The 27,996-nt window shown below is 35.4% G+C and overlaps 2 protein-coding genes across 4 annotated transcripts; both read left to right on the top strand.

Annotated features, from left to right (window-relative positions):
• Positions 1-87: 87 nt before the first annotated feature.
• On the top strand, positions 88-24,318 carry LOC144554475 (uncharacterized). Of its 3 annotated transcripts, XM_078302791.1 has the most exons (3): positions 88-282; positions 460-2,651; positions 23,921-24,318. In XM_078302791.1, exons 2-3 carry the CDS (start codon positions 644-646, stop codon positions 23,932-23,934), a joined length of 2,022 nt encoding a protein of 673 aa, XP_078158917.1. In that variant the 5' UTR covers positions 88-282; positions 460-643; the 3' UTR covers positions 23,935-24,318. The 3 variants fall into 3 exon arrangements, with proteins under 3 accessions (XP_078158917.1, XP_078158915.1, XP_078158916.1); XM_078302789.1 differs by lacking the exon at positions 23,921-24,318 and having other exon boundaries at positions 460-2,866; XM_078302790.1 differs by lacking the exon at positions 23,921-24,318 and having other exon boundaries at positions 88-287; positions 460-2,866.
• LOC144554415 (uncharacterized) lies at positions 10,312-19,228 on the top strand. The gene is made up of 3 exons (XM_078302736.1): positions 10,312-12,307; positions 16,098-16,178; positions 17,922-19,228. The coding sequence occupies exons 1-3, from the start codon at positions 10,758-10,760 to the stop codon at positions 19,150-19,152; spliced, it is 2,862 nt and encodes a 953-aa protein (XP_078158862.1). The 5' UTR covers positions 10,312-10,757; the 3' UTR covers positions 19,153-19,228.
• Positions 24,319-27,996: the final 3,678 nt, after the last annotated feature.

Here is a 27,996-nt window from a genome sequence, read left to right as displayed (position 1 = left end):
GAGGTACCTTAGGCAATATGAATTCTATTAACATACACTTTGGTGTTTGCTCGACGGCTCGACCCATTTGTGGTTGGACTGAGCTGACCTCGAGTTCTCAAACCTCCAAAGAAAATAGTAGGGGTGAAAACACTTAAAACCCTGGATCGAAGAGGGGCCAACCTCAGTCTTCTTGAGTTCTTTCCCTCACCTCGGACTGAAGATTCGAAGGTCGCACAGAAGCCAACACAATTTACAAATTTGTTCGAAATCGAGCTCCGTGGGAACACACCACTCCGTCAGGTATGGTATGGTCCCAGATTATCACCTCTCTCTCTCTCTACCTGTGGAATTAAGAGTTCGGTTTTAGACTAACGGTTCAACTAAGACTTCATTTGTTCACATTTTAATTACAGGTTATCAAAGTTTTTTCAAAATAGCTAATTTCTTGCACAATATTTGCTATGTATTCCTTGATAGGTGCTGAAGGTTGCTTGGGATTAGCTTGGTATTTGTTTCCTTCCTTTCATATCTTGATTACAAGTTAATCAAAGTCAGCACAAATTAGCTCACATTTGCACCTGTGCCCTAGCCCTAGGCTTGCGGGAATTAGCTCAATTAAGTGTCCAAAAGCATTTTCGGTACTATTAAGAAATCCAAGGCAATGGGGACCCGCCAATTAGAATCGGTTGTAAGAGAGCGCTGTAGATCGGGCACCCTTACTGTCCCTGAAGTACATCGCCTGTTTGACCAGCTTCTGGCCACCAGCAACCCGGTGCCGTCCATCTATCCTTTCAACCATCTCTTCACGGTGCTGGTTCGCACGAAGAACTTAACCAACTATTACCCCACTATATTTTCCCTCTTTAACCAATTGACCCAAGCTAAACATATCTCACCTGATGCCTGCACGTATAGCATCTTGATCAACTGTTGTACCCGAGTGAATCGGGTCGGATTAGCTTTTGTTTTACTCGGACGTTTTCTTAAGGTCGGACCGGGTGCTGACGCACGGGTGTTCAATCCATTACTAAAGGGTCTTTGTAAGGATAATATGATCCATGAGGCTGCAGCCATAGTGCTCGATAAAATGCCTAAGTTGGGCTGCACACCTGATCTCTTCTCCTATAACACTCTCATGAATGGGTTGTGTAAGATGGGACAAATTGACAAGGCAGAGGAACTTTTGGATTACATGGTTTCTAAAGGGCTTCAACCTAATGCTGTGACCTATAACACTCTCACAGACGGGCTGTGCAAGAAAGGAGAAATTGACAAGGCCAAGGAACTCCTGGATTACATGGCTTCCACAGGACTTCAACCTGATGTTGTGACCTATACCACTCTCATAGATGGGCTTTGTAAGAAAGGGCAAGTTGACAAGGCAAGGCTGATGCTGCAGTGTATGGTTTCCAAAGGCCTTCAACCGGATGTTGTAACTTACAATGCTATCATGGATGTGCTATGCAAGAGAGAAGAAATTGAGAAGGCAGACGAACTCCTTGATCGCATGGTTTCTAAAGGGATTAATCCTAATATTGTGACCTATACCACTCTCATAGATGGGCTGTGCAAGAAAGGGATGATAGACAAGGCAGTGAACATGCTGCAGCACATCGTTTCTGAAGGGCATGAGCCCGATGTCATGACTTATACTGCTCTCATGGATGCACTATGCAAGAATGGAGAAATTAACAAAGCAAAGGACGTGCTGCATCAGATGATTGCCAAAGTCTACATGCCCAATGTTGTGACTTACAATACGTTCATGGATGCACTATGCAAGGAAGGACAACCTGAATTGGCAGAGGAATTACTACATCACATGATTTCTGGAGGTCTGCAACCTAATGTTGTTAGTTATAGCACTCTTATAGATGGGTTTTGCAAGATGGACAAATTAGAAAAGGCCAAGAAGTTGCTGAGTGAGATGGTATCAAAGGGGATATTACCGAACACTGTGACATGCAATATTGTCATGGATGCACTTTGCAAGAAGGGGGAAACTGAAAACGCAGAGGAATTACTCAACTATATGTTTTCTGAGAGTTATTTACCAAATATAGTTACTTTTACTACAATAATTGATGGTCTATGCAAGAAAGGGTTGATGGATAAGGTTGAAAAGATGTTAAATGTCATGCTTGCTAAAGGTGTGACGCCTAATCTTGTAACATATACCAGTGTTATAGATGCGTATTCTAAGCTAGGCTTTTGGAAGGACACAATTAGAGTTTTCAAAGAAATGCTTGATCGAGGCTTTTTGCCCGATGAGGTTACTTATATATGCATGATGAATTCTTTGTTCAAACAAGGTCAAAAAAAGGAAGCTCAAAATCTGTTTGATTTAATGGTTAGGAGAGGTTTAAAGCCGGGTGTTGTTTCATATCAAGTTTTACTTCTTGGCTATGCAAATGATGGCACTATTAATGATGTGATCAATATCCTGGATAGTATGCTGTTAAATAATGTAGCACCAGATTATTTAACTTATACTTCCTTGATTAAGGAATATGCCAAGAACAGAAAAGTTAAGGATGCTATGTGCATTCTGATAAGAATGAAGCAAGGAGGGGTGAAACCCGATTTAGCTGCCTACTCTCCAATATTAGAAGTGCTTTTAGATATGGGGAGAGTTGATGATGCGAGACATCTCATGGACCAGATAATAGGTGAGACGGATGATTCAAGCACCCAATCAGGTTGAACTATTAAATGAACTATTTGTACTTTTAAGTGAGCTGGTTAGTTGCTCTATTGACTGAAATATTGTTCATACTGCTTTGCTAAAAAAATAATTTTATCTGGTTCTTTTTGCTTTCTCATTGTCACCTTATTACAAGGTTGCATTTCCTTTGCAATGCATAAAATCTAATTTGCTTGTTCATTACCCTTTTTATTTCCTTGTGGGGTTCTGTTGAACTTGTATTGGTGCTATTGTACTAGATCTGTGCTGAACGTGGGAAATGAGTTTGAATAAGGTTTAATTGGAAAACTTGGGAAATGAGTTCAAATGCTGAAATTGATGATGATATCAACAAAGTTACATGATTAGCGAATTTGATGTTAGTGTTGGAACCTTATTTGAAACCAAATTACCTTTATGCCCCTGCTTATAGCAATTTGACTGTAGGTACTGTTTTCGCTGCAGCTTTTCCAATACTGTGCTTGGAGGCTGTTAGAACTTGAGCCTTATGTTGGATGAGATCAATTCCAAATATTATAAATTAGAATATTTGTACACATTTAAAGCCAGAAATATTATGGTTGCTTTTTAGTGTAAATATGGTGTTCGGATTGAATCATACTTGTTTCTAAAATTTCTGTTTGTTACTGAGTCTAATAATACTGAACATATTATATGATCATTTGGGTGACTGCAATGTGCCATTTCTGTAAGGTGAAATGTGCTGATCAACTACTATTAACTATTTGCATCCATCTCAATTGAGAAATTTCCTCACACTTTCTGACTGCAATGTACGGACCTTGTATTTTGCTAATTTTTTTTTCTTTTATCTGGTCCTGTTTGCTTTCCGTTGTCACCTTGTTACAAGGTTGCATCTCCTTGACATTGAATAAAGTCTATATTGGTTGTTCATGCTCTTTTCTATTTCCTGCTGGGGTTTCATTGAACTTGTATTGGTGGCATTATCCTAGACCAGACTTGTTAAGTTTGCAGGTGGATGCTATGCGTGCAGTGCACATTTGTTTAAGAACAAAAAGGGATTTGTAATGCTAAAAAAAATAAAATAAACCCACTTGGTGGTAGTTTTAGGTTGCAAATGATAGTTTTATTTGTGAAGCAAAGTTTTCGGATGGTATCAATGTAGCATGGGATTAAGGATATTAATGTTTAGCATCATGAGTTTTTCCAAGCAGTGTTGTTTCAAACTTTGACGTATGTGTAATTATAGTTGCATATTTGTTTTTGAATTCTTTGCTTTTGATTTCACTTGTTGTTCTGTTTAGGTTTTTCATCTATACCTGTTAATTTTTTGTACCAACTAGTTCGATTTCTCTGTGACCAGTTAATTGATTCAACAATTAGACACATTTTTATTCCAACCAAATGGTAGTTAAATTTCATGGGGGAGGGGATGAATTATTATTCTATAAATATGATATGTTAGAAAAAAAAAAATGTTCCAACCGAATGGAATTTTGTCTATTTCATTCTTGCTGAACCTGATTGGAATAGTTGTGTCATTGCATGTGTGTGATATTCAATAAAAAAAATCCAATAGCGTAGAACGAAGATTCAAAATGAAAAGAAAAATAGAATATGATCTATTTGTACCTTTGATTTTGTGATTGTTCAATTCTAAACAAAAATATCATGCTTAAATAAGGATAAGGGTCATGTCCTCAAATACCCGATTTTTTATTAATAGAAAAATAAAAAATAGAGAAATGTGAGGTAGCACAATTGGCTAGGAAAAAACTTTAGAGTTGTTGTACCCAAAGGTCGAGAGTTTGATTTCCCTCACGACTGCGCAGCTTCTGCAAAGGTTTTCAAAAAAAAAATATTGATAAAAGTAAATGATTCTAACGAAATTCAAAATCTTAAAAAACTATAACATTCACTGGACGTTACAAACTGGTAAGTTATAATTTAATATTTGATATTTGAACGAATGTTACCAAAATAAATAGTTGTTTAAAACCAGAATAATAAATGTAATGAAACATTTAAAAAGAAAGGATGAATAATTATTTTTTTCATTTTCATCTATCAAAATGTAGTCTGCACAGGAAATTTTTAATATCTCAATAAAGAAGGATCTTATTAAAATACTAAGGGTTATTATTGCATATATCTCCAATAATGACAAAAGAAGATGAGTGCAAAGTCTAATTTTTTCAACCAATTGTCCAAGTCTAGTTTTAATAATACATTAGTTGTTTTTAATATATAGTTATGAAAATAGAGGAGGGTTCAAATGCCTTCATTTTTTGTGTCTCCATCATGTCTTCATTTTTTTAAAAACTTTAATAACTAAAAATTTAAGAACTTAAAAGTCAAAATAAAACCGTTGGATATGATTTACATCATTTTATCTATGCACATGTGAAATATTACGACATTTCAAATTTGTTTTGATTGTCATCAAGAGATTATAAAAAAATATACTAATGTGGATAATTTCTAGACGTTGATTTTTCAACTTATTAATTCACATAAAAATATTTTACTAATTTGATCTTTATTGAACTATTGGACAGGGGCAAAACAAAGAAAGGTGCAGATCCATCTCTGGCTTCCGAAAGATATGGACATGATTCCCATTCAAAGCATGTCTCCCCTGCCTCAACATTTTCTTGAGTTGCACAGTGAGGACATCTCTCCAATGGCACCACTGTTGCTTGCCAATTAAGCTGTTTGATGGGCTTTCTCTATTGCCATGACAATATCCATTCAAAAGTTATTGCTACTTCCTATGTTTCTTTGCTTCTGTAATAATCATGGGATGTTACCATGTTTTCTTTGTTGCTGGCATGTTTGTTAGTGTTCTTTTGTTTTTTATGAGGATATAAGATAAAGTAGCTGAAACATTGATACTGCTCTTTTTGAGTTTAGTATCGGGTTTTTACTGGGTAGCGGGTTTTTTTTTTTAACTCAGTCCTAGTTGTAAACTCTTTCTTTTTAATGGATGGGCGATAGTGCCTTTTTTTCAAAAAAGAAAAGAAAATTCACATAAAAACAAAATTGAAATGTGATAATATTTTATGAGCATATAAATAAAATAACATATATCACATGTAACGGTTTTATTTTTACATTTATAATTTAAATTTTGAGTTATTAAGTTCTTAAAAATAGAGGCATGATGGAGGCACAAAAAATGAAGGCATTTGAACCGTCCTCATGAAAATATGTTTAGTGGCTGTGTTTTTACTTTTTAGAAATATTGAACGGATTGCTTTTAATATATATATATATATATTTTTCTAGATTTGACTAGCTCTTTTAAATATTTTCTAATTTTGTTTAGAACATAACTATCAAGACATGTTCGAAGTCACATGGATAATCATCATTATACTTCCATATTATTACCAAATAAGTTCGGAGATTTATAAATAGGACGCTGATAACAATCCCCGCAGCCTCCACCCCGCATTTATTCCTGCAGATACTGCCAAAAAAAATATGGGGGGACCACTCAATCATTAATGAGCATTTAAAAAACTGCGGGTATTTAACTTGAAGCATCAAAGTATTTATCTTGAATTTGTCAGGTATTAAACCCTCTGTAATGATCTCTATTTATGAAAGAATAAATCAATCCATTAATTGTCCCCGCACAAAATTTCTTTTTTTTTTTGAATCGTCCCCGTACAACTGGGGACCATTAAACATGGAGGGGCTGCTCAATCATTAATGAGCGTTTAAAAAACTGTTAGTATTTAACTTGAAGCATCAAAGTATTTAACTTGAATTTGTCAGGTATTAATACCTATACAATGATATCTATTTATGAAATAATAAATCAATCCATTGTCCCCGCACAAAATTTTTTTTTTTTTGAATCGTCCCCGCACAACTGGAGACCATTAAATAAACAATCCTCTCACCCAATGATAAATACTCTAAGACATAATGATAAATGTTTTATGTTACATGGGTAAATACTTTACATTATATGGATAAATACTTTATGTTACATAGATAAATACTTCTCATGCATACTTGCAACTTTCAGTAAAACATCAATGATAAATACTCTCATGCGTAATGATAAATACTTTATGTTACATGGATAAATACTTTGTATTACATAGATAAATACTTCTCAGATATAATTACAACTTACAGTAAAACATCAGTGATAAATACTCTCAGACATAATGATAAATACTCTATGTTACATGGATAAATACTCTATGTTACAAGGGTAAATACTTCTCAGAAATAATGATAAATATTTTTTTGAACATCAATTAACATATAAGCATTTATTAATGGGGATTGTTATTAGATAACAGTATAATTAATGCGGAGATTGTTTTTAAAGAAATAATTAACGCGGGAATTGTTATTAGTGTCACACCCCGAGACAACCCGCCACGTATTTACACGTAAGGCGTGTGCACATCATATACATTATCAATAATAAATACTCATACAACATTTAAAAGTCAAATAAGTCTTCCAACACTACAATTAATTTGAGTATATAACACACATTCAACATGAGATCAAGACAAACATGGCAAACAAACCGATAATTGTCATGTCAGTCAATGTATCCACTTTCAAAGAGAGAAATAAAGTTTAACTAAAAAGAAAATAAAAAGGTAATTGAGTCATTTGCTCGTTGCCTTCCTGATCCGTATCCCTCCTATTCGTGCTCCATATCGGCCTCATGATTTCCTGGAACCCACATAAAAGTGGAACGGGTGAGAGATCGAACAGTCTCTCAGTACGGGATTTAGTTCCAGTCCCGAAATTTGTCAAATTCACTTATTAACACAAACAAGATATTAAAATTATACCCTTGCATGCGATCTTACTAATGAATATTTAAAACACACACATGCGGGCACACACACACACACACACACACACTTCTTAAGTTATCTTTCAAGTTTTTAACTGCCTCACCAGGGGGACTCAAACCCCACTAGATCTTGGCTGTGCCACTAGACAGGGACTCGAACCACCGCTAGATCTTCTTTGCCTCACCAAGGGGACTCGAACCACCCCAGATATTGGCGTCTCACTAGGGGGACTCGAACCACCACTAGTTCAACTGTCTCACTCAACGGGGACTCGAACTACCGCAAGATATTGACCCGTGACGGGAAGTCCAACCAACGCCACGTTAACGAGGGGTCCAGTCGGACACTAGACCCAATGTATACATTTCAACACGCGTTCAACGCTTATTGGCCCCTTTCCTTTAACTTATCCATTACATTCCATATTTGTCTCATTAATCGCACAAAAGTCATACTCAACACAACACATCCTATGAGTCCGTTGATCAAACGAATAATCCTATCCTAATATTCTCTAAACAAAGTCAAAGGGATCATTCGATTCAACATGTATAATTCATGAATAAATAAATGCAAACAAAACGGTAAGTAACAATTTGACAAGGTCCAGAAAACCCGTACCTGTTGTCGTGTGGCAGTTCACTGTTGTCTCTACGTCTCTTCCTACTTTGACACTTGAATCTAGATCACGAAACATGATTTCTGATTATTATTTATATATGCTTCTCATCTAAACAGGTGAACATTTACTATTTAATAAAGTCACGGACGTACTTATAGACTTTTGGCAACTCAAACCAACTGATGTTAATAGCATAATTATAATCAGTAAGTCATATCCATTATCAAACCCCGATGTTGTAAATGTAATTTAATCAAAGTAATTGAATAATAATATTCCTTATCAAACTTTACATTATGAATCCAATTAAATAATCAATTCAATATTTGCATGAAGAAGATCTATATATATAGGGAGATAGTACGAAAATAGTATTGTTACAGGAGATCAATTCATCAATCAATCTATTCGTCATTATACAGTCACCTAAATAACCAGAAAGATTGAAACTTCTAAAGAAAAGTATTCTTTCTTTGGCTTATTCCGAAGGAATTAAAAATAAATAAAACACAACTATACGAAATATAAATTTTATTTTCATTTTAATAATATAAAATTCTATATATTTCTGAAAATCAAAACCATTCCTAATTTCTACCGATTGCATGATCTAGAGACTTGATCAATTAAATAAATATAAGAAATCTTATTAACAAATAACCTTTCAGAAACTATCAAATCTTCAGAAATCATTATCGACTAACTATATACAAAAATTTATCTAATCTACATACTAAGCCCTAATTGAATATAAAAATTGAAATACCTTACTTTGAACAAGCCGGCTTGGTTTCCTATGGCAGTTATGAAGGAAAAAGGGAATAAATTATATAGAGATATCTTTTCTTTTTCTTACGGAGAGAGAGACCTGCTAAATAGGTTTTAATTCTGCCGACAATTATTTTATAATGGGAGAGGTGCTATTTCGGGGAAGTTATCTACTTTAAATTAGAGTCCTAACTTTTGACAGAATGCAACTCTTGGCCGATATATATAATTGGGTTATACTTGGCTTTTTATAATTTTTAACAATGATATTCACATGGGCTATATAATTTCATAGATTTATATCAAAATTATTTGTTTCTTGTCATGATAGTTTAAGTTGGATGATTTGTTAAATTATTAAATTAAATAATTGAAAGAAGAAAAATGACATAGAAGAATAAATAACTATATACACTATTTATGTTGTACCTTAATTTAATATTTTGATTTACATGGCGTTACATTCTTCCCTCCTTCAAAAAGAATTTTGTCCTCAAAATTCAAATACTAAATTGTAATTACTTTTATTAAAATATAAATAATTGATAAAGTGTTACAATTAGAAGAAGGCATAATTAATGCGGGAGATTGGTATTAAATGACAGTCTAATTTAATACGGAGATAAAAGAAAACTTTTAGCGAAATTAGTGAGGGGATATATGACAGTTAAGGAAGAGAGAGAGAGTGCGAGGAAAATGGGGGATGAGAGTGGGGGGTTTCATATAATTATTCTTGTAAATATGCAAGTGTTACTGTGTTAGGAAAAATAAAAAATATTAAAAATATAGCCAAGTATTCATAATGACAATATATTTTTTTTAAAATAATTAGGTTAATGTTGAAAACACAAACAATTAATCATTTTTTTTGAATAATTATATGTTAGAAGAAATTAACTTACAGTTTAAAATGACTGAATATTTGTATATAGAAATAGAAGTAGATATTCAAATGGAGTCTGAATCCCCTCAACTAACTAAAATTTTGAGTTTGGATTCGATCAAACCGATCAGAATTCGGGCAATCTAATCTTAAGTTGAATCCACAGGCCTTTCATATTTGTGTCTGAGAGGAAATAAATCTGCTGTTATTTCGATCCCAGCCATTCAAATCTTTTAATACACAGATCTCAACTAAGTAACGTTTCCACACGCGAATCTCAATGAATGTCAACGGTTAGGATCGAAATAACAGTAGATTTGTTTCCGGGTCTGAGCAATATGATCTATTTAAGATGCACTTTACTCGAACCATTTCGAGTGCGTATCCTCTGAGTTGACCGACATGTCCTGTGTCTATTCGGGGGTAGCTCGGGGGCCCAGTATTATTTGAGCTTCGATATTCGTGCACAACGTATTTGAACGGTTCAGATTTTCCAAAAAGTCACACAAAATATCAGATATCTCAGAGATTGAGAATTGAACCATTTCTTAGACTGAGCTCGAAATTTACTCTCCTTCCAGTGAAAGAAGATAGGATAGCACTCAAAACCCTAGATCAAAAACCTCGATCTATTTTCCTTCACCTCGGATTGAAAAATCGAAAGGTTGCACAGAAGCAAAGACAATTTACCTACCAACTTGATCCAAACCGAGCTCCTTGAGAACACACTGGTCCCAGATTCTCACCCCCTTTCTCTCCCTGTGGATGCTCTCGACCCCATTTTAGTCCAACTAAGAGTTCGTTTTCAATTTTTAGTTTCAGCTTATCAAAGTATTTCCAAATAGCTAATTTCTTGCACTCGTTGATAGGTGATCGTTCCCTCGGATTTCCTTGGTATTCGTTTTTTGCTTTCATATCTTGATTATAAGTTAATCAAAATCAACACAAATCAAGAGTCCAAAAGCATTTTCCGTACTACTGACTGAGTAATCCTGGGCAATGGGGACCCGCCAATTAGAATCGTTTGTAAGAGAGCGTTGTAGATCGGGCACCCTTACTGTCCCTGAAGCACGTTGCCTATTTGACCGCCTTCTGGCCACCAGCAGCCCGACGCCATCCATCTATCCCTTCAACCATCTCTTCACAGCGCTGGTCCGCATGAACAATTTAAATAACAATTACCCGACTATATTTTCTCTCTTTAACCGATTGACCAAAAATAAACATATCTCACCCGACGTCTGCACGTATGGCATCCTGATAAACTGCTGTACCCGAGTGGATCGGGTCGGATTAGCTTTTGTTTTACTTGGACAATTTCTTAAGGTTGGACCGGGGGTTTGTTCGGATGTCTTCAATCCATTACTAAAGGGTCTTTGTAAACATAATAGGATCCATGAAGCTGCAGCCATAGTGCTCGATAAAATGCCTATGTTGGGCTGCGCACCTGATCTCTTCTCCTATAATACTCTTATTAATGGGCTTTGTAAGATGGGACAAATTGACAAGGCAAAGGAACTCCTGGATTACATGGTTTCTATAGAGCTTCAACCTAATGTCGTGACCTATACCACTCTCATAGATGGGCTTTGCAAGAAAGGGCTGCTAGACAAGGCAAAGCAGATGGTGCAGTGCATGATTTCCGAAGGCCTTGAACCGAATGTTGTAACTTACAGTCTTCTCATGGATGCACTGTGCAAGAATGGAGCAATTGAGCAAGCAGAGGAACTCCTAGATTTCATGGTTTCTAAAGGACTTCGACCTAATGTCGTGACCTATAGCACTCTCATAGATGGGCTATGCAAGCAAGGGCTGCTAGACAAGGCAACACAGATGCTGCAGTGCATGATTTCCAAAGGCCTTGAACCGAATATTGTGACTTATAATGCTCTCATGGATATGCTATGCAAGAAAGGAGAAATTGAAAATGCAGAAAAACTCCTCGATTTCATGGTTTCTAAAGGAGTTCAACCTGATATTGTGAGCTATAACATTCTCATTGATGGGCTGTGCAAGAAAGGGCTACTGGACAAGGCAAACCAGATGGTGCAGTGCATGATTTCCAAAGGCCTTGAACCAGATGTTGTGACTTTCAATGCTCTCATGAATATGCTATGCAAGAAAGGAGAAATTGAGAAGGCAGAGGAACTCCTTGATATCATGGTTTCTAAAGGACATCGACCTGATGTCGTGACCTATAACACTCTCATGGATGGCCTTTGCAAGAAAGGGCTGCTAGACAAGGCAAAGCAGATGGTGCAGTGCATGATTTCCAAAGGCCTTGAACCAGATGTTGTGACTTACAGTGCTGTCATGGATATGCTATGCAAGAAAGGAGAAATTGAGAAGGCAGAGGAACTCCTGGATTACATGGTTTCTAAAGGGCTTCAACCTAATGTCGTGACCTATAACACTCTCATAGATGGACTTTGCAAGAAAGGGCTGCTAGACAAGGCAAAGCAGATGGTGCAGTGCATGATTTCCAAAGGCCTTGAACCAAATGTTGTAACTTACAATGCTCTCGGTTGCACTGTGCAAACAAAGAGAAATTGACATGGCAGAATAACTCCTGCATCGCATGGCTTTGGAAATCTCAACCATAGCAAAGGGAGCACAGTCAGAAAAGAAGCATATAACCTGGAGGTTCCATTTTATGTATAAATGGTCACCTCCATTATTCTTGCTTTTTGAATTGTTTTCTCTATTTTCTTCTTTCTTTTCATTTTCTTTTTTTATTCCCTCATTTTCCTTCTATATATTTTTTATAGGGATTAAAGTATTTTATTTATCAATTTTTTCAAAAAAATTATTACATAACAAGCTTCTGCCAAAAAGAAAACCGATTTTTCGATCCGATCTAAACGATTCAGAATAATTCACCTGATTCTGGTTCCATGGTCAAGTGACCAATTTCGATTCGGATTTTTTCTTCTATGGTACCAAGTCCGTAAAGATTTTTGCCTACTTCTGACAAAAATCTTGGCTACGCCACTCCCTGGGAGTGGAATTGTTGGCTATCCAATTTGAATTGTCACTGTGGGCCTTGAAGCATTTGCATGGTCAGTCTACAAATTTTGATTCCCACAAGCAACTATTTCTCTCTTCAAGTCAAACCAGGGCAAATTGCAAGTCAAACTTACTGTTAAAAAGTAAGCATTAGCAATTGTTCACTAAATCAGTCAGAGTTAAATTATTGTTTGCTTTTGGGAAATTTACACTAAATACATGGGTTAGTAGTCAGATACTGATAAAGTTCTGTTATTTTTTTCTGTAATATTCCATTCTTAAATAAGTGATGCTCAGAATTAGCAATATATCGGATAATTCTAAAAGCCTTTTCTATGTAATAACCATTGTGTCTATTGAATGCGCAGTTTGTAGAAGCCCCTTCGAGCTAAGAGGTCCTATCATTATCCTAACTTTCTCAAAAGTTAGTGCTGGTCGCTACCTCAATACCTCCCCCTCTATTAATTGAGGTGGCTATTTCCTTTGTTACCTTTGTCCATTACAAATAAATATTAAACTATGATTGAGACGTTAACTGATAATTAATTCTCAAATTCATGAGAATTTTAGGAGCACAGATAAATTTTCTAGTCAAAAGCTGACTGTCGGACAATCATGCAAATATAAACATTTTTTATGAAGCGTTCTTTACTAAGTGATTAGTTAATTATGCAGATCATCTCAGCCATCCGCTTCATCCCCCGAAAATGATAAAAACATGCTTCTGTGGGCCTCCGGGCACATGTAGAAATCCTGCATGATTTTTTTCTTATTGTACAAATATCTGCTAGACCAAAGCATGGAAGGCAAGGCAGAGGACGTGAGACCCGCTAGATATGTTGTGGCATTCTCTCACACAGTTCCAAATTTGGCTGTTGCTTGGAACATCTGAAAGTTTAAAATAGGAACATGGTACCTTGATTAAAATTTTGTTGTTGCTTCATATAAAAAAAACATAGCTATGTGATGATTTGTGATGGCTTCTTTTCATCAGCAGAGATTAATTCTCTATATTCATTTAAAATTTGTTTCAAGTTCAACTCTTGAGCCTAAGCTCTTTCTTGCACCATTATGATTACTTCTCTATATAACTATATTTGCAACTTTTTATCTTTCAATTTGATACGTGTATAGTATCATTTGTTAATATTTTATACTCAAACAATAGGACATTGTCAAGACATTGGGATCTCACAGTGCACAATTATTTTTAAATCCTCTGTACTTTATGTTGCTCGGACGCTTCAGATTAAAAAAAAAAGAGGCGAGAATTTACTGAGTCGCCCCTGGATTTTGTACTTAATGTTCCAATTTGAAACAAAAATATGATGGTGTCTTCACTTCCTGATAATGTTGTTGACATTTTCCCTTTTTATATTCTTTATAGTTATTCCACGACAGAGGATTTGGAGAGATTATATGTATTTGCCTGGTGTTCTAGACTTTTAGTACAATTTTCCCCCAAGGGAACCACAAGTTCCTTTTACCTTTCTCTCATGGCGGTTTTTTGAGAAAAACATAAGGATCATGTCCTTATTTGATTTTATTGATACTGGAAAACAAAGTTCGGGTTTTGAACTAAACATGTTACAAAAGATTTAATTTTGCTCAATTAGTTTTGAACTAATTTTTTCCTTTTATCTGATTCTGTTTTATTTCCTTTGCCACCTTATTACAAGGTTGCATTTCATTTACAATGCTAAAAATCTAATTTGCTTGTTCATGTTCTTTCTATTTCCTCTTCGGGTTTCGTAGAACTTGTATTGGTGTTGTAATGCTAGATCAGACTTACTAAGGCACTTTAATCCAAATTACCATTTTGCCCCTGCAGACTGGTAACAATTAGAGTACAAGTACTCTCTTTTCCCTGTATGAGATCAAGTCCAAATATTATAAAATTAGAATATTTGTACACATTTAAAGTAAAAAAAATATTTTGGATGCTTTTGTCTTTTACGTAGAAATGATGGTCTGATTGAAACATACTTGTTTCTAAAGGTTTTGTCTGTTCGTTATGAATGTACAAACTGAGCCTATTTATTAAACATATTATACAATCATATTGGGTGAATGCAAAGTGCCATTTCTGTAATTGGTGAAATGCGCTAATCATCTTCCTAAGGCTTATAAGTGAATTGGTGAAATGCAAAGTGCCATTTCTGTAAGGTGAATTGGTGAAACGAGTAATAAGTGAGTTGGCGTGATTTAAACCATTGGATGCACACTTGCATATCAACGATTTGTGAATAATATAATTAGTACAAAGCATAATTGCCAAGGTTCCCAAACTTTTTAATAATTAAGTTGAAACCAAACTACCATTCTGCCCCTACAAACTGCTTTTCAGATTTTTGGCATTTTCTACACATTAGATCACTAAGCACTAACTTTAGTTTTCTAATGGAACCAGCTGTAAATTGAATAATGGTTCTTCCAATAACAAACCCACAACCCATGAACAATTCAACCCTGCTCTAGTTCCACTGTCCCAACCTTGACACAGAGTTGCGAATGAATAGAGGAGTGCTTGCAGTGGGGATTTGTTATGTTTGCTCCAGCATATATCACTAGTTTTCTTTTGCGTAGGAATTTATAGATGTAATGTATCAAGGGATGTAATCACACTATATTGGTCTTCTTTGATTTGTCTTGCTATTTTTTTTATTTCATAAACCAGCCACAATTTTACTTTATTGTAGCTTTTCTTGGAGTTCTCTGTAAAATATATTTGTTTCTAATATAAATGAAAAACTATACATCCATCCTAGATCATAAAAAATTTAGGTAGGTTTTTGCTCAATGGAAAAGCATGAACTCACAAGAAACTTTATAATGCCTGTAGCACTATATACTAGTTTGGTTGTTTCAAACTTAATTGGTTAACAATAAATTATAATTGGAAACTATCTTTTTTCTTGTTAAGTTTATTTACAATACATTATAAAGCTGAATTTTAAGCTATGATGTTTACATTAGCATATTTATATGTTTATGAATTGAAAAAGTGGTACACAAAATTTTCCTAGTGTCTATTTCTATGTTTTTTATTTTTTATTTATTTTAAACACGTAGGCATGCATTAATATAAAAATTCAAATTACAATTCTAAAGAACTAAGAATTAAGAAAGCTTAATAGAAAACAAGGTTGCAAAGAAAAAAATAAAGAAAAACCTACAAGCATTACTAAGAAGAAAAAACCTAACAGTACATTGATTTAAGAGTAGCAGGTCTCTTTTCTTGGCTCCTATTGCTGGTAAGAGCTCCTGAAGAAAACCCGATTGATTCCAGATAGCAGGTTTGCCTTCTCTGCGATGTTTTCTGGTACTGTGCAGGTACAAGATGAGTTTGTGGTACGCGATCAATTTGCCAGAATGTGTGGTTGAGTCAGCATTCTCCTACTGGCATGATGCTAGGTTACATTTTCTGTCAGTGACTGGTATAGTAGTCCCCCCCTGTGCCACTACCTCTGTTGCTTGCCACGATGGAAGTTGTGTGTAATTGTTTCGCAAAACCACATTGACAAGGATCTTGCAATCCAAGCATATCAGTGTGTGTGTGTTATTGGTTGAGCGGTACCCTCATGTTCAATGTATTACGATACATTTAGCAATGCCATAGCCTCTGCTTGTTTATGAATGTGTAGATTGTAAGGCATATAAAGTTTTGTTAGTGTCTATGTATTACTGACAAGTGAATCTGTAAATTTTGAGATCGACCAGAAAGTTATAATTTGATATTCATTTTTAAACAAATGTTAGTTTATTACCAAAATAAAAATAGCTGTTTAAAAACCAGAATAGTAATGTAATGTGACATTTAAAAAGAAATATGAAAAACCCTTTTTTTTTCGTTTCCATCTAACAAAATGTTGTCTACAAAGGAAGTTTTTAAAATTTGAAATTCACACAAATGTGTCTTTTAGTTTATTATTTTTTGATTGAGGATAGTTTTAAAAATTTCGGCCACATAGGTAACTAGCTTTAATAATACATTACTTGTTTTTAATATATAGTTATGAAAAATATAATCAATGGCTGTGTATTTTTAAAATATTGAACATATTGCTTTTAATATATATATATATTTAATATTCGACTAGCTATTTTTAATATTTTCTAATTTTGTTTAGAACATATAATTAAAACTATCAAGATGCGTACGATGATAGTACAAAAGGAATTCGTATTCTCTGTATCAACTCAAAAAGGGAATCAATGCATCTCGATTATCCAATCTATTTTAAGATTGATGCAAATTAGATCCGCACAAATATTAAAAGATCCCTATGTTATAGATAGAAGTAGAAATGACTTCGTTTAAAATCGAACGGTTGACATTCATTAACTTAAAATATTCCCTTGAGTTAATGCACAGGATACGCATTCATACAAAAGTGACATGTATGATCATTATTATACTTTCATATTATTAGCAAATATGTTTTGAGATCTGTAAATACGCAAGTGTTGAGTAAAATAAAAAATAACTAAGAATACTCAAATGGTGTCCGGATTTTCTGAAGTAACTCAATTTTGGATTTGGATCCGATCCGTCCGATTAGAATCTGGATCAATCCGACCTTCACTAGGAAAGCAGGGGATTTTAATATTCGTGCCAAAGCAGATCGGACGGTCAGGATCCAAAAACAAAATTTGAGTTACCTCTCCAAAGTTTTCAAAGAGCGACAAACCTCGATCTATTTTCCCTCACCTCGGATTGAAGAATAGAAGAAGAATAGAAGGTTGCACAGAAGCAAACACAATTTACCTACCAACTTGATTGAAGCCGAGCTCCTTGAGAACCCTCCTCTCCGTTCAGGTATGGTCTCAAATTCTCACCTCGTCTCTCTCACTGTGGATGCTCTCGACCCCATTTTAGTCCACCGATTTCCATTGAACTTGAAAACCATTACAATGTCAGCTAGTACTATCGTTTTTCAAATTTTAATTTCAGCTTATCAAAGTATTTTGAAAATAGCTAATTTCTTGCACAATATTTGCTATGTATTCGTTGATAGGTGCTGAAAGTTGCTTCGGATTAGCTTGGATTCATTTTTCCTTTCATATCTTGATTACAAGTTATCAAAATCAGCAAAATTAAGAGTCCAAAAATCTTTTTCTGGTACTACTGACTGAGTAATCTTTGGCAATGGGGAGCCGCCAATTAGAATCATTTGTAAGAGAGCGTTGTAGATCAGGCGCCCTTACTGTCACTGAAGCATGTCACTTGTTTGACCGGCTGCTGGCCACCAGAGACCCGGCCCCGACCATCTATCCCTTCAACCATCTCTTCACAACGCTGGTTCGCATGAACAATTTAACCAACCATTACCCGACTATATTTTCCCTCTTTAACCAGTTGGCCCAAACCAAGCAGACATCACCTGATGTCTACACGTATAACATCTTGATCAACTGCTGTATGCGAGTGGATCGGATCAGATTAGCTTTTGTTTTACTTGGACAGGCTCTTAAGGTGGGACCAGGGGCTAATCCTGGGGTCTTCAATCCATTACTGAAGGGTCTTTGTAAGGATGATAGGATCTGTGAAGCTGCAGTTATAGTGCTCGAAAAAATGCCTAAGCTGGGCTGCGCACCTGATCTCTTCTCCTATAGCACTCTTATGAATGGGCTTTGTAAGATTGGACAAATTGGCAAGGCAGAGGAACTCTTGGATTACATGGTTTCTAAAGAGCTTCAACCTGATGTCGTGACCTATACCACTCTCATAGATGGGCTATGCAAGCATGGGCTTCTAGACAAGGCAACACAGATGCTGCAGTGCATGATTTCCAAAGGCCTGGAACCGAATGTTGTGACTTACAATGCTCTCATGGATGCACTGTACAAGCAAGGAGAAATTGGGAAGGCAGAGGAACTCCTGTGTCGCATGGCTTCTAAAGGGCTTGAACCTGATATTGTGACCTATACCACTCTCATAGATGGGCTTTGCAAGAAAGGGCTGATAGACAAGGCAATGAAAATGCTGCAGCACATGGTTTACAAAGGGCATGAGCCCGATGTCATGACTTACACTGCTCTCATGGATGCACTATGCAAGGAAGGAGAAATTGAAAAGGCAAAGGACGTGCTGAATCACATGATTTCTAAAGGCTACATGCCCGATGTTGTGACTTACAATACGTTCATGGATGCACTATGCAAGGAAGGAGAACCAGAAAAGGCAGAGGAACTGCTACATCACATGATTTCTGGAAGTCTGCAACCTAATGTTGTTAGTTATAGCACTCTTATAGATGGGTTTTGCAAGATGGACAAATTCGAAAAGGCAAAGAAGTTGCTGAGGGAGATGGTTTCAAAGGGGATATTACCGAACATTGTGATATATAATAATTTCATGAATGCACTTCGCAAGAAAGGCAGATGAATTACTAAACCATATGTTTTTGGTTTTTTTTTACTGAACATAGTTACTTGTAATACTGTAAATGATGGTCTATGGAAGAAAGGGTTGATGGATAAGGTTGAACTATTAAGTGAACTATTTTTTTACATACTGTTTGCTAATTTTTTTCTTTTATCTGGTTCTTTTTGCTTTCCTTTGCAACCTTATTACAAGGTTGCATTTCCTTTACAATGCTAAAAATCTAATTTGCTTGTTCATGTTCTTTCTATTTCCTCTTGGGGGTTTCGTTGAACTTGTATTGGTGCTGTTATGCTAGATCTGACTTGCTAGGTCAGTTGAAACCAAATTACCATTTTGCCCCTGCAAACTGGTAACAATTAGAGTACAAGTACTCTCTTTTCCCTGTATGAGATCAAGTCCAAATATTATAAAATTAGAATATGTCTAAATATATATATTTTTTTAAATTATTTTGGATGATTTTTAGTGTTGATATGATGTTTGGATTGAATTATACTTGTTTCTAAAGTTTTTGTTTGTGCATTATGAGCAAACTGAGTCTATTATTGAACATATTATACAATCATATTGGGTGAATGCAATGTGCTATTTCTGTAAGTTGAAATGCGCCAATTCATCTTCCTAAAGTTTATAACATTGCCAATTGAAAATATACAAAATTTCACAGCAGCTGCATGTTCTATACAGAGCGATTCTAGTAATAATTTATATAACAAACCCACAACCCATCAACAATTCCAACCCTGCTTTAGTTCCAGTCCCAATCTTGAAAGTTGAAACTGAGCTGGTACACAAGGTGGCACAACTGCTGCACAGTCGATACTTTACGTGACAAACACTAGAATTACATTCATTTGAACCGACTCCTGTATTGGAATCTGCATAGCGGGTTAAAGGGTTTCAAGTCTACAGATAAATTCAGCACCACAACATGAAGAGATTTTGATATGAAAACATTATCCCTTGGATTAACCAGTAGAGCACTGAGACAGTGCAGTATTTGGTGAGTTTCTTTCAGATAACTATTGATATGACATTTTAGTGAGAAAAATACCTGGTTTTGCCAATGGAGATTCCACAGGACCTTCCCCATGAGACATTCCTTGGGCGTGTACACATCGTGTTGGCATGCCATGGCTGCAAGAAAGCTGAACAGAGAGTACCATTCCCTGTTAAGACCCTAGCATGTGGTGCCAGTATGTGCCTGCGGTGCATCATCTCATGCCATGGCTTAGAGCAGTTTGAGCTTCTGTTATTTTGGCAGAGTGTTGATTGAAGGAAACATTTAGCAGTCATTCTCTGGACCCATAATGCCTGATTATTATTTCAAGTACTGCAATTCCCTTGAGCCTGTTTGGTTTAGTTATTGTCTACCATCTAAGCAAAGTCATGTACCGGCTTTCACTTTTACCCCATCAAAATCGTCTCAACATTGCCTTCAACTGTATCAACAAAGTGATGTATACATGGCCATCAACTGTCTCAAACATCTAAGCAAAGCCTGTTTGATGTACAAAGTGATTGATTCAATTGCAGATCTAATATGCATTAATTTCTTAGCTTGATACATAGTAGCCTTGTTTTCCACACATGCAGCTTGAACACAAGTTTGTGTACAAGGTACTTGAAACTGGAAGGAGCAGCCAGTTTTATAGAGGATCCCAGGTACTGTCAATTAATTAAGCCTGATCTGTACCAAATACTCCTAGAATTCGAACCTGGCTTGCTGAGATGTAGTTTTGCCGGACCACAGTTTTGAGCTGAGATGTAGCTTTGAGTGAGTGTATAAATTGAGTTCCAATCAGCATTTGTACTTATAACATACTTTCCACCAAATCTCATCTCATAGTTGGAACTGGTGAAATTTATGTTATAGTTTCAAATTTATTTTTTCTAATGCTACATATAAAAAGTCCGAGAAATGACAATCCTCTCTTTAGGGCCCACATTGTCACATACTGATCAATCCCTGTCGGGCTGTCAAATCCACTGTTAAATTTTTTTACAACATCTACTAGCTTGAAAATTTTACGTAGCTAATGGAAAACAGGGGACTCTTCTGGTCCAAACATAATTTATGAAGCCTGTGTTTGATAAAAGGGGACCTTATTTTATTCATGTATTCTTATAGAAAAGTACAAAAATCAAGCCAATGTAATTGCAAACACATATATATATCGTACTCACTACAACAAAATATGAAAAAATATGTATTGTAAAAAAGTAAAGTAAAACAAAAATCTGATATATCGTACTCACTACAACAAAGTATAAAAGCCATGGAAAAATATACATAGTACACTACACAAAAATATAATAATTTTATATTTTGCATGAAATTGTAGAAAATATTTTTAATTAGATAAAGTATAAAATAACCGCAGGCTTAATGTAGTGACACGAAAAGAGAAGCATGTTCAATTATGAAGAAGAACATCTAAATAATATCGGAATGTATCACTCACCACACCAGTATAAACATTTATTAGTTCTATGTAGAGCGAATTTTTTTGTTTTTGTTTTAAAATTCCCTCATCTTAAAATGTGAAATGACAAAACTATCACGCATATTTTATAAAACATGATTAATTAAATAATATTTTTATACCATGGTACTATTCCTAATCTGTATTCCCCTTCAAAGAAGCATCATTATGCATTTATGCGGTGCCGAAACAGCGCCAAGGAAACGAATGATGTCCGAATTTTTTCTTGAATTCTACTAATGGCGAATATTTGTATCACTCACCACTGTCACCCGTCACCATAAACAAATTGAACATGGGCCTATTTTTGAGAAAGGAAAGAGCCCAATAGAATTTCCAATGGGATGACAAATATATGGCCCAAGCCCAAATAATGGGAGTAAATACAACCTTTTTACTGATGACTGAAGACTTTGACCGTTTTACGCTGAGGCGAGAACTCCATCAGATCCCAGTATCCAGTATATATCCTGCTCTCAGAATTCCTCCCATTCTTCTCCTTCCCTTTCTCTACCGTCTATTTTCAATTCTCCTCTTCAAAGCCAATCCCGTGCCATGGCGACCCGCCGGTTTGAATTGGTCTTAAGAGATTGCAGTAAGTTGGGCACCATGACTATCTAAGAAGCACTTGCCTGAGCCTAATGGTTGGTTAAATTGTTCATGCAAACCAGGGCCTAGCGCCGACCATCTATTTCTTCAACCTTCTCTTCACTGCCCTGATTTGCATGAACAACTTAACTAACCATTACGCTACTATTTTTTTCCCCTCTCTAACCGATTGACCCAATCTAGACAGATCTCACCCGATATCTACACATATAGCATCTTGATCAACTGTTGTACCAGAGTCGGACCGGGTGCTGATCCTGATGTCTTCAATCCGTTATTGAAGGATCTTTGTAAGAATAATAGGATCCCTGAAGCTGCAGCTACGGTGCTCGACAAAATGCCTAAGCTGGGCTGCACACCTGATCTCTTCTCCTATACCACTCTTATGAAGGGGTTGTGTAAGATGGGACAAATTGAGAAGGCAGAGGAACTCCAGAACTACATGGTTTATAAAGAGCTTCAACCTAATGCCGTGGCCTATACCACTCTGGGTGCACTATGCAAGAAAGGGTAAATTGAGAGGGCAAAGGAGTTGCTACACCACATGATTTCTAAGGCCACATGCCCAATGCTGTGACCTACAGTACCATCATGGATGCACTATTCAAGGAAGGAGAAATTGAGAGAGAAGCAAATGCCTTTGCCCTCTCAATTTCTCCTTTCTTGCATAGTGCATACATGAAAGTGCATTTTTAATTTTTAATAAGGGATGAAATGGGAATGTCCAGATAGTCTGTTGATACAAGTGTCTTTCCAAATATTGAGACAGTCAAGTCAATTAAATTAGAGGGAAAATGTTGAAAAGGCCCTTGTATCAACAAACTCTAATGCTATAATGTTGCTCATAATTGCCATCAAGATGAGTTTATCCATGCGATTTAATAGGTTAGAAATAGATTTTCAGTCTAGATTGTCTCTATTTGAAAGTGCCAACCTAAGGTGGATGAGGAAGTTCTGAATCTTTCCTAGCTATGACTCAAGAACAACAACTGTTTTCAGGATCTGTAGTTGAAATAGATATGTTCGAGAGAGTGGTACGCCTTTAATTTGGGGGCTAGGTTTCACATAAACATTACGAAGTGATGAGATGTTCCATAGAGATTCAGGCAGGGTTTCTATACTTATATCTTTAACATCCAATGTTTCTATATTTTGAGGAAGCTCAGATATCGTATGTTAACCATATTCGGCAAAGATGTTACTGTTAATGGGATTGTAGAGTTCCTCAATTCCAACACTTTTTACCATAGAACATTGGGTTGATGATTGAGGCCTTGAGTTGCTTCTTAATGTTTTTATTTTATCTAGCGTGCTGAGCAAGTTATAAGCTCCTGCGAATTCAGACTTGTTCAGTTCATTCTAGTGAGAAAGGGAGTAGAGAGAGAGAGAGAGAGAGAAAAAGAGGGCAATGTATGTCCCGGAGATTAAAGGCCAGTACAAAACCTGTTTTGTTGCATCAGTTGATATTGGTTTGTGGTATGGTACTGGTTTATTTGCAATGGCACACGAGCCATTCCATGAAATGCCCGAGTCAAAAATTTGTTTGAGTACCAAGGAACCTACTAGCTAGAAAGAACTCACAAGTTGGTCCTGTATGAAAATGTTTCTGTAATGTACTGATTACGGTACCACTAAGCTTCGATTTCTGATGATCTGATAAATTATTAATGCAGGCCAACACATATGAAGAACAATCTGCAGGTTTAGGTAATGGCTCAGGTCGGTTGTACTTGTTACATTGCATTAGTCTACAGAAGTACAGATTTTGATTTTCATATGATATCTATTTCTCTCTTAAAGTCAAACCAGGGCAAACTGCAAGTCAAACTTCGACTGTTCAAAAGTAAGCATTAGCAATTGTTGACTGAATCATTTAGAGTTAAATTATTCTTTGCTTTGGGGATAGTTTCACTGATACACAAGTCTATAGTCAGATACTGATAAAACTGTAGTGTTTCTGCAGTAATATCCCATTCTTAAATAAGTGACACCCAGAACTAGTAATATTTCTGGTCATTCTGAAACCCTTTTCTATGAAATAACCATTGTGTATATTTGAATGCACAGTTTGTAGGAGCCTCTTGGAGCTAAGAAATGCTTCTATTGTTATCCCAATTTTTGCAAAAGTTAGTTTTGGTTGCTACATCGGTACATCCCTCTGATAATTTTAATAGTTATTTCCTTCTTACTTTTTTCATCACAAATGAATATTAATTTAAGACGGTGAACGTTAACTGATAATTAACACGCAAATTGAAAAGAATTACAGGAGCAGAAATGAATCTTTTGACTGACTGACAATCACGCATATACAATCCTTCTTTTACCAAGTGATTGGTGAATCATGCAGAGCATCTCGTCCATCCACTTCTCCCAAAAATGCCGAAGACATGGTTCTGTGGGCCTCTGCGCACATGTAGAAATCCTGCACGGGTTTTGTCTAATTGTACGAAGACCCGCTAGATGACCAGAGCATGGAAGGCAAGGCAGAGACACAAGTTCCTGTGAGACCTGCTAGATATGCTGCGGCATTCTCTCACACAGTTCCAAATTTAGCTGTTGCTTGGAACATCTTAAAGTTTAAAATAGGAACATGGTACCTTGTGTGTTACATGGGACATTAATTGGGATCTCATAGTGCACAATTTTTTTTTCCTTTTTTAAAAGAAAAAAATTCTCTGTAATTAATGTTGCTCAGCTGTATAAAAAAAACATATACATATATATCCAGTGGTCGCAGTAATGTATCTCTTTCATGGAGAACGGCTTGCAGACATGAAAATAGCTAGGGACTGTCTAAAAGGTGGTTCCGGTCAAAGTTGTTAGTCTTAGATTTGATCAGGGATTAAATTTGATCTTTTTTAAAAGTTAATTAGCCAACTCTTTGATTAAAATATCTGAAGTAAGATGTGCAGATATACTGACCGCATGCCAGTTGAAAGCAACCGTTTTTTCAATAACAAAGTAAACTAATTTGGGTTATATTACTATATTTGTTTATATTTTAGATTAATAGAAAATAACGTTGGTTAAAAAATATATTATGGAGACCAATCAGACATATAAGTCGAAATTAGATGTAAATTAAATTATTATAAATTAACATGTTATTTTTGAACATACAGATCGATGTGCGTGCAGAATTTAGATGCAATCGATCTATCTGGAGAATCCAATCTCTCCACTTTCCACTTTCTTTATTTACGAAATTGTTGTAATTTTTAGAAAAACCGTTTGAAGGTCTTTTTAAAAGGAGGGGTATAGATGGAATTTGCGTTTATTACTTGCACACTGCATTCACAAGTGTAAAATTTTAACTACCTCTTCTAATAAAATTGTGAGAGAGAACGAAACACATAATTCTACTTTGAACTAATTGATATGTACGTTACTAATTAATTTTATCAAACTAATAAACATAATATGTATGCAATTACTTTGAACTAATTTATTTAAAAATTTATTTTGTGAAATAAGGAGTATATTAAAAATAGCACGTCACAAAATCTGAAAATGCGTAGAATAAGATTTACATTGTCCGTGTAATCCGGCACAAATCTCAAAATAGACATCTGTAATTCAAATATGCACTAAGATAATTTTGGTTGAGAATTTAATTATTCTACACACATTAGGGTACTAACTACTAAGTCAGCATCCTCTGCATTAATGTATTATTTGAATTTAACTTCAGACTATATATATATCTAATCGAAATCCGAATTAATTTAGTTCTCCTCTATAATTAATACCCATAATATCTTTAAAATGTGTGCTTATATGTAACGAATGCATGAGATCTAAACTCAAACGGTGCATTGATGCATATAATATGAAGTATTGTTCGCTTCAGAAGCAGATACAAAGTTATATTTCTGAACTATAGAGTTCAAATACATATGAGTTTAATTATATAAAAATAATACATAAATACAAAAACTTGAAAAAAATGAGGATTAATTTACACATTTGTTCTCCTTCTATCTGCCTGTCTGAAGCATCTGATTTAAGTTACCGACTTTACTAACATGACGAATTATTCCGGGGGCATCTATATCTGGATCAAAACAGAAGTTTCCATCTATATCTGATTTATGTTACCGACTTTACTAAATTGACGAATTACCATCTCTCATCTCATCTTCGACGATTCGGATCGCAAGTACGAGAGGTGCAATTTAAAATATGGACCGTTCTTTTAATCTGGCACGAATCTCAAAATAAATCCTACAGTTAACATAGATATTGGATTGAATTTGGTCCGGACTATGATTGAGTTTGACTCGGCAGAGATTAAATCCGGACGGTCTGCACTATATAAATTGCCCCTCAGTTACCCGGGGTTTCTCTCCGACAAACCATATTCTGATACTTTTCTCTTAGCTCTCTTTCTCCTCCTCCCTCCTCTCTCTATCTCGCTCTCAAGACAAGTGCCCCTTATCTGTTGAAGGTTCGGTTCAGGTGTTCATCATCTTCTAAATTATAATATCCGTTTCTTTTCAGGTAATTATAATAATGCACGATTGAGTTTTATTTATAATATTTGAAATTAGATCAAAGTCCCAATTTATAATTCCTGAACAAAGTTACCAAGGTCTTATCGAGAGTACCTTTTTGTCAAAAAAAAAAAAATAGCACGGTGATTTCTCTCCAAAACTAAGCACCTATTGATTTGAATAAAGTAAGGCCCCAAATATGGAAATAGTTATACATGAGATTTTTGTCTGAGGAATTGTTCGTTTGAATGCCGAGGGATATTAAGCCAATTCCTTCCTTTTTTTTCCTTTTTCTTTTTTGTTTACTTGAATTCAATAATTTTGCAAGTAAAAAGAAAATTGACTCATGTTCTAACTTGCTTTTTCTTTAAAATTTAGGATGGGATTAAACAAAATTGACATCAAGACTAAGGAAACTCTGTACGAGAGAAAAGAGACGTTTAGTAAAAGAAGAAAGGGTCTTTTGAACAAGGCTAAGGAGCTGTCTGTAATGTGTGATGTTCCAATGATGTTACTATTCTTCTCACCCTCCACTGAGAAACCTCCTAAAATTTTTCTGGGAGATCAATGGTATTCTCAATTCTCAAACTTTTTATTTTTATTTTTATGCATGATGAGCTCATAATTTAACCTTAACTCATAACTATTGTATTTCTTTTATCTTTTATTATTGTCAGCAATTTCCAGCAAATGATAGAACAATATGCTGCAGTTCCTTCAAAAGAAAGATACGAAAGGTGCGTACGTACATGCATACTGAATACTTAATTTGGCTTTAGAAATTATTTCCTAAAATAGAACTGACACTTTTATTTTCACTTTGAAACAGAAAACTAGAGGATTTTCAGGTGAGTTCATGACTTTCTTCTAATTTACGTCAAATTTTGAAATTACTCGTTTTTTAAATATATATAAAAATATTGGATTCCCATCAGTTTCATCAGAAACTAAAGATTCAAAATTTGATACCACATCTCGGTACCAGAAGTTAACAACTAGAACAAGCCATAAAGATAGCTACATAGACAAGCTAATAGAACTAAACCAAATTAAATATACTAAAATCTAAAATAACTTGGAACCAACTGATAAGAAGAGTTGCCAAATCCATTCTCTGGCACGCCATGCACACATGCACACACCGTCTCATAATAAAAATTTCACAGATTGCCTACCTGAAATTGTATGAAAAAAAATATTGTAAACAACCTAATGAGTTGTTTGACTTGTTTTTATGCAGCTACTAAAGAAAT

Source organism: Carex rostrata, chromosome 5, assembly GCF_964058835.1.
Source record: "Carex rostrata chromosome 5, lpCarRost1.2, whole genome shotgun sequence".
Classification (NCBI taxonomy): domain Eukaryota; kingdom Viridiplantae; phylum Streptophyta; class Magnoliopsida; order Poales; family Cyperaceae; genus Carex; species Carex rostrata.
Note: the sequence above shows the minus strand (reverse complement) of the source record. Positions and strands in the feature narration are given on the sequence as shown.